Source organism: Melospiza georgiana, chromosome 18 (genome assembly GCF_028018845.1).
Source record: "Melospiza georgiana isolate bMelGeo1 chromosome 18, bMelGeo1.pri, whole genome shotgun sequence".
NCBI classification, from domain to species: Eukaryota; Metazoa; Chordata; class Aves; order Passeriformes; family Passerellidae; genus Melospiza; species Melospiza georgiana.
Window position 1 is genome coordinate 5,656,756 of NC_080447.1, and position 11,379 is coordinate 5,668,134.

Here is an 11,379-nt window from a genome sequence, read left to right on the forward strand (position 1 = left end):
GCTGCCGGCCCGCCTGCAGGCGGAGCGGCCGCGGCTCCTCCTCCCTCCTCCGCTGCGAGCATGGCGCGGGAGGCCGCGCTCGCCGCCTGCCTGGAGGCCGTGCTGAGCAGCCGCTCCAGCGCCAACCGCGTCTTCGAGCTCCTGGAGCCGCTGGCGGTGCGGGCCGGGCCAGGCCGGGGGAGCGGGCTGAGGGAGGGAGGGCAGCGTGGCCGGGCCGGGCTGGGCTATGCCGGGCCAGGGGAGCGGGTGCCGGGCCGCCGCTCTAACACGCTGTTCCCCAGGGCCAGGAGGAGCCGGAGGACATCGTGAGCGCCGCCAGGATCTGCGGCCGGCTCTTCGGGGCGCTGCTGGAGCGAGGGGAGCTGTTCGTGGGGCCGCTGCCCGAGCAGGACGCCTCTCTGGGCGGTGAGCACGGAGCGGGGCCCGCGGCGCTGCCCGGGACAGGCGCGGCCCGGCTCGAGCCCAGCCTGTGTCTGTGTGTCTGTCTGTTCCTCACAGCGAGCTACAGCCCAGCCTGTGTCTGTGTGTCTGTCTGTCCCTCACAGAGAGCTACAGCCCAGCCTGTGTCTGTGTGTCTGTCTGTCCCTCACAGCGAGCTACAGCCCAGCCTGTGTCTGTGTGTCTGTCTGTCCCTCACAGAGAGCTACAGCCCAGCCTGTGTCTGTGTGTCTGTCTGTCCCTCACAGAGAGCTACAGCCCAGCCTGTGTCTGTGTGTCTGTCTGTCCCTCACAGAGAGCTACAGCCCAGCCTGTGTCTGTGTGTCTGTCTGTCCCTCACAGAAAGCTACAGCCCAGCCTGTGTCTGTGTGTCTGTCTGTCCCTCACAGAGAGCTACAGCCCAGCCTGTGTCTGTGTGTCTGTCTGTCCCTCACAGAGAGCTACAGCCCAGCCTGTGTCTGTGTGTCTGTCTGTCCCTCACAGAGAGCTACAGCGCCCAGGACAAGTACAGGATATGGATGCGGCACCGCTACAGGGACTGCGTGGGCTGCCTGGGAGAGCTCATGGGGCACGAAGCCTTCCAGGTCAAGGTGGGTCCTGAGCTCGCTGCGGACCCACGGGGGGTTCAGGGGATCCCTTGAGGCTCTCGCCCGGTGTTTCAGTGTGGGAGGGCAGGCAGGGCTGTAAAACAGCACTGATGCTCTGCTTCACCTCTGCTCACCAGCAGCAAGTATGCAGCTTTCTCAGGAAATAATATCTCATTTCATTCTTCCTCCTCTTGAAGGTACCTCCTTTGGGTTTGACCCCTGTTCTTGTTTAAGTGTTTTGTGGGGTTTTTTTTGTGACGTTGCTTTCTTTTTTTTTGTTTAAGGAGCAGGCACTCTGCACACTCATGAAGTTTGTAGAATTGGAGGCACAGTATCCACTGATCAAAATAGAGTGGAAAGGAACTTTAACTTTTCCATGTGACCTTCTCAAGGTAAGCTGCAGACCTGAAAAGTCCCTCCTGTCAGTGACCTGATGGCACACAAACTCATGTGCCCTCAGCCTCCCACTCTGTGCTCCAGTGCTGTGAGTGTCTGACTTGTTGCTTTCCTTTCCAAACCCCTTGTTAGGTGGTTGTTGATGGTTTGCTCCCCACCACCGAGGATTCCTCCCTGCTGATCTCCCGCTTCCAGGAGTACCTGGAGTACGATGATGTTCGCTACTTTGTCATGAAGGCTGTCACTGCCAGCATCGGGCAGGTCATGCAAAAGACAAAGGAGGTAACAAATTGTTACTGCTCAGGTGGCTCTGGATGAGCTGCTCTGGGTTGTGAATCTTGTGTGTGAAGCAGGGAGGAGTTAGTAGTATATGGAAATATTTGGAAGCCAGAGAAATGAGTGTGCCCACTGAGGCATTGATTTTTTTTTCTTATATACATCAGTATGCCAAGACTGGCTTTACTCAAGACACATACTGTTCTTTCTGGTCTAAGCTCTAGCTTCTGTTTTACCCAAATCTTCACAGCTTGGGTGACACACAGACAACTTTTAATTCTGTGTGCTCTGCTGCAGAGGAAGAACCTGTTTCCTTCATTGGCTCCAGCAGTTTTGTTAAGCCAGAATTAGTGCAGAGATAATTTTCTGATCTGCAACAGAGAATATACCAGTGTGTAGTTTATTGATGTAGTTTTTAGTCATCCTTTTCTCTTTCTCTTTCCTAAATATATTCAGTACTTGGAAACAGGGCACAATTGAAGCCCAGCATCTTGCGCTCTGATGTGGAACTTGCTTCAAGTTTGTTTTTTCCTTTTTTCCTCAGCGGCCACTGCCTTTTTACCAGCAGAATGTGTTTTCCCTCATCTCACCCATTAACATGCCAAACAAAGAGTCTGAGATGGTGAAATTTATGGTCAAGCAAGGTTAGTGAACTCTGCATGATAAACTGTGTGTGAAAAGGAAAATCAGGTTAAGATTTCTAGTGTGTAAAGACTTTATTATTGTTTGCTGATGAAAAATTTCTGCGTCTTTGATCACTGTGATTCTAAACAGTCTTAAAAACCCACATTCCTCAGTCTACAGGCTGTTATGGCCTTATATCAAATTAGGTACTTCAGCCCAAGAGCTAAGTTAAAAAGGTTCATCTTAATTTTTTAAATATCCATTTAAAGTTCAACATCTGGTTTCTCTTTCTTCTTAGATAACCGTGAGGAGCTGAAATTTTCAAAGCTGCAGGTAACTGTTCATTTGGTGCATTAGAATTGAAATTTTGTCTGCTTAAAATAGAGCATTATCTGTACCAGCGTGTTTAACTCACTGTTTGCAATTCTGTTTTAAGGCACACAGGCAGGTGTTTCAAAAAATGTGGCTGACTTTTTTGAAGCACAAGGTGAGTGTTATTTCTGCCTCTGATCTTCATTGCTCTTTAATTTAAGGATTGCTGATCCTTAGCAGCTGTGTCCAGCCTTGCAGGAAGCTGCTGGTGGGACCCCAGGATGTTCTGGGTGTTGGGTGGGAACAGCCCAGTGACCATTTCTGTGGGATCACTCTGCCAAGAAACGTGACCTCATATATTGTCTGCTTTTCTCCTTACCCTCAGCCTTTTTTCCCTACCTTAAACATCTCTGCCCATAAGGGTGATCTGCAGCATAACAATCTCTGCTCACAAGCTGAAACTTTCCTAGCCTTTTTCCTGGTGGTTTTCTCCACGTGAGTGATGACACTTAGCTGTGAGCACCTGCTTCTTGAATGAACTTCCTTGGTGTCACCTGTAAACTCTCCCATTTGGGAACTGCTGCTGCAAGCTGTATTTTCCTGCTGTTCTCTATTTTCCTGTCACATTCCCTTCTGCTTGTGCATTGCCTTTTTGAGCCACAGGTTGCTGCTGCTGACTGAGTTCTCCCTGCAGTGTTTGTTTCTCTGTGTTGTTTTGTCCTTCACAGCTGCCCCCTGGCCTTTACAAAAAGGTTCTTGTCATTCTGCACGACTCTGTCCTGCCTTACATGAACGAGCCCACTCTCATGATGGATTTCTTGACAGTGGCCTATGGCATAGGTGAGTGAGAACAGCATTTTATCCTCTGAGGCACCTCCAGCATGGCACAGATGGACGTGGAAGCTCTGCTGGATGCAGCACCACACCCTGGCTGATGGAATATGTGTACTTTTGGCTTGGATGGAGCTAAGGAACTAGGGTCAACTCCATTGTCCCTGAAAGTGAGATGATTTTACCCTGTGTTTGTCAATGTCATTGCTCCTTGTGTGTAAGGAAAATAATTTTTAAGGCTTTGGGGAAGAGTAGAATACTGGAGTGATTTGTTTTAAATACAGAGTTCAGCCAGTGCTGCTGATCCAAACACAGGATCCCCAGATTGCTGCAGAAATGTCCTTTCTGAGCAGACCTTTGCCTCCCCAGTGTGACTTTGTTGAGGAATTAAAGCAGCACATTTTTGTGTCTCAGTTGTTGAACATTTGTTCAACTAAACTACAGCTTAATCTTTGTAAGAAACTTGGGAGTCTGGAGGGGTGCAGAAGAAATTGTTTCACCTTTCAGCCATCACACTGGCTCTGATTTCAGCTATTCAGTTTTGCTTTCCTTCTGGGAAGATTGTATTATAGAAAAAAGGTAAAGATTTTTTTTTCCTAGTTATTTTTATTGTGTTGATATCTGCCTGTTTTCTTACAGGTGGAGCAATCAGTCTTCTAGCCCTAAATGGGTTGTTTATTTTGATTCATCAGCATAATCTGTAAGTAAAAAGAGTATATTGTTTAAAGGAACATAGGTTTTTGCATTTATGTCTTTATGTAAGAGGAACTGAAATGGATTCACCACACTTTCAGGCTTTGAAATTCCCCATGAGAAAGCCAAACTGCACAAGAGGTTCAGGCTGTTTGGATGCTGAGCTTTTTTGGCTGTCTGATTTCTTTTACAACTGAACCTAAATAGTCTGTTCTCTAGGCTGTGGTTGCTCAGCACTTAAAAATCAATTTCCATTGATCTGATTACAGAGTGAAGCCATGGTCTTTGGTGTCCCTTTCACTGCATCCTCTACCATTTGCAGTCACTGGTCATGGCTTCACACCCTGAAGGTGGCTGAGCACTGCAAGAGCCATAAATTCACCTTGCAGTTTGTTTTCAGGTGGTGACTGTAGAGGGAAGCCTAGGAGAGCTAAACAGAGCCCAGCAGTGGGCTGGGATGCTCTTAATGAAAGCACAAAGACATTTAGACACAGCCCCACTGTACACCTCTAATGGATGTTGTATTTTTTCCTTTTTTTCAACAGGGAGTACCCTGACTTTTACAAGAAGCTGTACAGCCTGTTAGACCCTTCCATCTATCACGTGAAGTACCGAGCTCGCTTTTTCCACCTGACTGATCTCTTTTTGTCTTCATCGTAAGTAGCATCTTTCTTATGTGTGCTCACATATTTTCCTCCTGCTTTTCTGTTCCTGAGCAGTCTCCCACATGTCTGGATTTTAATATATTCAGTGTTCCTGCTGGATTAGATACATTTTGTATGGAGAAAACTGAATCTGAGACTATTATTGTAGTCTTGTGTAACATTTCAGGTGCTATTTTTGAAGATTTGCCTCACAGACATAGATTTTCAGAAAGGAAGAATTGCAGTTAGTTATCAGAGTTTGAGCTGCAAGTGCATATGGATGTGTTTTTGATCTCTGTTCCACTTTGGGTGAAAGTGATGAATTTTCTGTCTTGTCTTTGTAAAAATGGAAAAGTAAAATTTGCTGGGTTTTTATAGATTACAAAGCTGTTGATAAATGGATGGCTTTTTGCAGACATAAAGCACTGAAATGTGAAGTGTTTGACAGCCTGTCTTGATGTTGTCAGTTCATTGTACACAGGAAAGAAGCTGGATAGGCAGCTGGTCATATAGTTGCTGTCATAAGTTATAAAATAAACCAAGAGCAGCACAGCACCAGGCACTTCATATCCAACCCCCTTGTAGTCCTGGTGTACTTTGGACAGAGTGACAAGACCTGTGGGTAACTTTGTTGAGCCTTGCAGGTGTAGTGAGGCCTGAGTGACTGAAAATTGTCATTTTCATCTTCTGATGTGAAGAAGGGGCTTAAATGTTGTGGTTGCTGTTAGAAATTTGCATTTTTACCATTTAAAAAAAAAGCATTATGCTGCACATTTGCACTACATGGGAGCTTTATGTTCCCATTAACAGCTGCAGTGCTTGGAAATGTTATGTAAATTTAACATCATGGCCTGTGTATTAATTAAACCCACAAAATGACATAAGAAGAATATAATTAAGGTTCCCTGGCCAAGCACTCAGTTTATGAAAGGACTGAATAAAGTTTGCCATGACAGTGTCTGTGTACAGGGGCTGTGCTTGGCAGTGGTGCCACGTGTCAGGATTGACTCTCACAGTGATCTGAGATATTTCATGCCCTGAATGTAAATTCCCCCAAAATTTGTTCCAGCCAGCACACAACACATTGCTGCTTAAACTTGAGATTCCTTGTCACTGTGATATTCTCTGAAAAATCCCCTTTGCCCAAGATTCTTCTCCTGGGGAGATGAGAACCCTTAGCTTCTCCATGTTGTGCTGCTCTGGAATGTAGCCTGGAGATTGTTTATCCAAACATGTGAATTGTTTTAATTAATGACTAATCACAGCCAGCTGTGTCGGACTCTCTGAGTCAGTCACGAGTTTTAATTGTTCATTCTTGTTAAGCCTCCTGAGGATCCTTTCTCTTTCTTTAGTGTAGATATAATATAATATAATATAATATAATATAATATAATATAATATAATATAATATAATATAATATAATATAATATAATATAATATAATATAATATAATATAATATAATATAATATAATATAATATAATATGATATTATGTAGTATAGTGTAATGTAATATAATATGGTATTATGTAGTATAGTGTAATGTAATATAATATGATATAATGTAGTATAGTTTAATGTAATAAAATATGATATTATGTAGTATAGTGTAATGTAATATAATATGATATAATGTAGTATAGTGTAATGTAATATAATATGATATAATGTAGTATAGTGTAATGTAATAAAATATGATATTATGTAGTATAGTGTAATGTAATATAACATGATATAATATAATATGATATAATATAGTATAGTGTGATATGATATGATATAATAGGATATAATATAGTATAGTGTGATATGATATGATATAATATAATATCATATCATATCATATCATATCATATCATATCATATCATATCATATATATATGGTAGAATATCATATAGTATGGTATAATATGGTGTATTAATAAATCAGCCTTCTGAGAACTTGGAGTCACATTCTCATCTCTCACCTCATCCTGGGGACCCTCACAAGCACCACAATTCCTAAAGCTTCTCTTTATCCACAGCCAGAGCAGCCTGATGAGCCCCCTGCCGTGCTGTTGGGGTGGCTGAGGCTGCTGGCTGTCCTGCCAGGGCTCTGACAGGCTGTCCCCTGCTGTCCCCTGTCCCCAGGCACCTGCCAGCCTACCTGGTGGCAGCGTTCATCAAGCGGCTGGCGCGGCTGGCGCTCACGGCTCCTCCCGAGGCTCTGCTCATGATCCTGCCCTTCATCTGCAACCTGTTCCGCAGGCACCCCGCCTGCAAGGTGCTGCTGCACAGGCCAGCAGGGCCAGCAGGTAAGGGGGGTTTTGTTTTATGCCTTTAAGGCAGCATAAAGAGGAGCATCCCTGTGGAGGAAAAGGGGAGATGGCAGTTCTGAGGTTTGGAAGGATGCCTTTGTCCTGTCCCTTGGGTTTGTGGAAGGTCAGCAGGCTCCTGCTGTTAAACTCAAAGCTGTTCCAAGTGCTCTACTTGCTCTGCTCTTTAAAAGTAACATGGTTCTGTAGTGCTGCCAGCAGTGACTCTTGGGTCATGCTGGGATTTGTCAGTTTGTCCCTGGAACCATAAATGACTTGGGAAGGAGCAACTCTGGCTGCAGCACTGCTCTGGGGTTGTGTTCCCTTTGGGTTTATGTGCATCACACAGGGGGTGTTAGCTGTGTATCTCCTGTTTCCTTAGATATGTCAGAAGATCCATATGTTATGGAGGAGGAGGAGCCATCTGAAAGCAGGGCTTTGCAGAGCTCTGTGTGGGAGATTCAGGTATGTCATCCCAAAATGAGCATCTGCTCTGGTATGGGTCTCTTCCACCCTTGCTGCTTCCTTGACATGTGTTGGCAGTGGACAGCCCCTCTCACAAGAACCTGCTTGACATTTATCTTGCAAATGAGATGAATTCTTTTACTCTGCATCATTTTTTATCCTAGCAAAGGATTCCATACACTGGAGAGATGTATGTGCTAATTAGTGGGTGGCTTTGTGAGCTCACATTTGAACTTGCTGAAACAGACTAAATAACTGCAAATGGACCAGGCTCTGGAGGGGAGAGAGGAACTTGGTGAGCGTGATGGAAGTGAATTGAGTCAAGCTAGGTTATCCTCTAGAAATGGATGAGGGGTTTGTGTAGGGGGCTGTAGCAAGAGTGATGTGCAGGAGCTGGAATCTTGGAGAGCTGGAGCTTTGGTGTGGCATGAGGGCACTGTGAGGTGGCAGAATTGGGTCATGCAGTGCAAGCATGGCCTATAGATGAATTTATCTTGAGCTGGATGTGACCATGTGAGAGGAGCCTTTGACATTTTTGAAAGATGCCTGAAATGAGGATTTCTTGAAACTTTGTAGTAGCAGCAAACTTGGATCTGATGGAATTTGGTGGTCACTGGAGATCTGACCCACAAAGGGGCAGTGCAGATGGATGTGTGTTACCCTGTACTTTTAGATAATCTCCCATTTATTTTGCTTTTCCAGTCTCTCCAGAGCCATTATCACCCAGATGTGGCCAAGGCAGCTGCTGTCCTGAACCAGTCCCTGTCTGAAATGGAGGATGACATATCAGGGCTCCTGGAGCTCTCAGCTGCTGAGGTAATGCTGCTGTGCCTTTCTGAATGACTGGAACCAGAGGAAAGGAGGTTCTGCATGCAGCAGCCATGTCCTGTTATCTGCCTTGCTGCTGGGGAGGGAGCTACACTGACTTGGTTACCAGGGCAAACCAGGAAAATGGTCTGTTGAATAACAGCATGAGCAACAGTGCTGACAGGGTTGGCTTTTTTCTTTGAAGTGTTTATTTGCTGGATGTTTTAAGACTTTAGAGTGTACAGTGTTATTGGGGTGAAGAGCCTGTGCTGAATTTTGACAATATTTTCTGGGTTTTATTTTGTAGCTTTTTGATAAAGAAGTAAAGAAAAAGGCTGTTGATGTGCCCCTGGAGTTTGAGCCTGTACGAGGTTTGTTTGGGAAGAAGAATGATATTTTTGCAGAGCACTTCAGTTTAGACTGATGCCATCTCTTACCAAAACACATCTGTCAGCAGCTGGATCTTAGGGACACACAGAAAGCTCCCCTGTGCTCTGCAGCCCTTCTCTGTGAGGAGAGCTGCAGCCTTCTTCCTGCTCCAGGATGGACTTTGCTGTGTTTCTCACACTTGCAGACTGCCACCTGGTATTTGGAAGGGATTTCTCCTCAGAGCAAGGATTTCTGGGCTTGTTCATGGCTGGGATCCCAGTCCTTCCCCCAGAGCTGCTGGGGCTGGCTGTGACCAGGGGCTGCATCAACAGACACCTCACTGCTGTTCCATGGGACTGAGGGGAATTGCATTCTCTGACTGCTCTTATTTTTCACATGTTTTACTTTTATATGAGAGCTGACAGCCTGTTTGTAATAAATGTCTTCAATACATAAGTGTAAACACCTGATGTATTATAATTATATTTTTATATGCATTTTTAAGCTCATCTTGAGAGGGATGTTTATATTCCTGTACTCAGCACTCCCACGTTCAAGGCATTGAAACTGGTTTGTCTGACAGCTCAGAAGGTGCTCAGTAAATCCATCTAGGAAATGTTGCTGGTGTTCCTTCCTCTACACCCATCTCATGCACTGAGGTTGCTGGATTCCAAATGCTCATGAGCTTTGGAAGTGAGCATAATCCTGGTGCCTGCTGTAGCAGGGAGGCCAGCTGATGTGCAGTGGGAGGCTAATCCTTGAGTTTTGCTTCGGAATGATAAGCAGCTTGCTGTGGTTTTGCTTGCAGCATGTGTTTTAGGAGCTCTGGCCAGAGTGTATCCAGGGGCTAAGAACTTTTTAATTCCACTGCTACTGGATGCTTTTGGTAATTTTTCGTATACTTGCAGAAGTCATGCACAAATTCCATTTGATGGGGTTTCCCCCCAAGGTTTTAAGTTTGAGATAAACTCATTATTAACTTCACAAATGAACTCAGAACTTTTTTAAAACTCACTTTCAACAACTTAATGTTACCTCCTTAGATTTAAACTCTGCTTGCATAATTTGAAATCATATTTTGTGGAAGAGTAAATTACAATCAAGAAAGCAGAGGCCAAAAAATCCAATTTCTGGCAGCCAAGTCTGGTTAAGTCAAGGAAAACTGCAGCTGTCTTGGAGACACTGAAGTGTTACATTTTCTTCATCCAGTTTTTTCATGCTTTCCAAACAGTGGACGTGTCCTCACAGTGTAGAGCTCTACATCTTTTTTTTTTTTTTCCTTTCTGATGCTTTTGAATTCAGATGGGGTGTTTCTGAGGATTGATATTTCTCCTCTTTTTCTTTGGAAGTCTCTTTCTTTGTTCTCTGGTGAAAGGGCAATGCCTCCTCCCTGGCCAGCCTGCTTTTCTTCTTTCTTTGACTTGTGGTATCTGAGGTAGGAAGGCAGAATGGTTGAGATGGAACTTTCAACTTGAGGGACCTCAGTTCAGGTTCACCCAAGCCTTGTATTTCATCTCTAAGATGTATCTCCCTTTGTCATGGGGTTTTTTGTCTGTCTGTGTTTGGTAAACATCTTGAGGTGCTCGGCTGTAGCAATGAGAACCACATGGCTCACTTTGAAAGAGGGCAGTGTATCATCTCAGATGGAATTAATGACTATATTTGAAAGGATGAATGTCTGTGTAAAATGGCTTTCTCTGATGGTTTTATTTTATTCAGGTTATAGCTGAATTATGTCTGTGTGTAATTGCTGGTGAGCAGTGTCATTCACTTCTGTGATTATATTGACACTCAGGAGTGTTGGGCTCTTTTTGAAGGCACAGATATTAAACCACATGGGCATGGGGCAAACCCACATCTCAAAGTGCTGAAAATGAGGGAGTTTGGTTGTGTTCTTCTGCATGGACAGAGGGTAAGCATTGTCCTCAGGGCTGTGTGACCTGTGTGCCTGTCTGTCCTTCTGGGTTCTCCTGGCACCAACAGGGAAACCCTGCTCCAGAGGCAGATGGATTTGGTGGGGGATGTTGGAAAGCAGCAGCTCCTGCCTTGTGGTGTGGCCCTCTGCTGCCTTGTGTCTGAGACCAAATGGCCACAGCCTAAAGTATTTTCCAAGCACCAGGAAAAAGGATGCCATGGAAAGGAAATGGAAAAAAGGAAATGGAAATCCCTGTGTTTTCCAGGAGGAGGACTGCAAAGGCACCAGCATGTCCAGTGTTCCACCAGCTGTGGATGCCACCCTGCAGTGAGCAGTGCCTGCATTGGAGCAGGATGCAGTTCATGTTTTCCAGGGCATTCCCAGTGTGCTGGGAGTGTGTGGTGCCCGTGGCAGCTCCTGCTGGCAGAGGCATGGGCTCAGGCTGACACAGGGTGTTTCCAGATTCCTCAGCACATTTCAGTGCTGAGCTGGAAATGCTGTTAATGCTGTACTTGAAGTATCTGCAGCTGACCTGGGGTGACTTAATTATTTTGTGATGATGCCTGGCAGCCCCAGCACAGTCCCACTGTGCTTGGTGCAGGCAATCAAACCACAGACAGCTCAGAGGAGCTTACAGCTGAAAGCCTGGGTGCACTTGAGACAAGCCTTGAAGGTCTTCCTCAAACTCCCCCAGCTCTGATGCTGCTCTTACCTGAGCTGCATTTTTA

The 11,379-nt window shown here is 45.2% G+C and overlaps 1 protein-coding gene across 1 annotated transcript; it reads left to right on the forward strand.

The window, feature by feature from the left end:
• Positions 1-35: 35 nt before the first annotated feature.
• On the forward strand, positions 36-10,576 carry NOC4L (nucleolar complex associated 4 homolog). The gene is made up of 15 exons (XM_058037214.1): positions 36-156; positions 282-405; positions 922-1,028; positions 1,310-1,417; positions 1,554-1,703; positions 2,242-2,341; positions 2,620-2,654; positions 2,758-2,808; positions 3,362-3,473; positions 4,104-4,164; positions 4,703-4,813; positions 6,932-7,095; positions 7,478-7,560; positions 8,263-8,376; positions 8,675-10,576. The coding sequence occupies exons 1-15, from the start codon at positions 61-63 to the stop codon at positions 8,789-8,791; spliced, it is 1,533 nt and encodes a 510-aa protein (XP_057893197.1). The 5' UTR covers positions 36-60; the 3' UTR covers positions 8,792-10,576.
• The last annotated feature ends 803 nt before the right edge of the window (positions 10,577-11,379 follow it).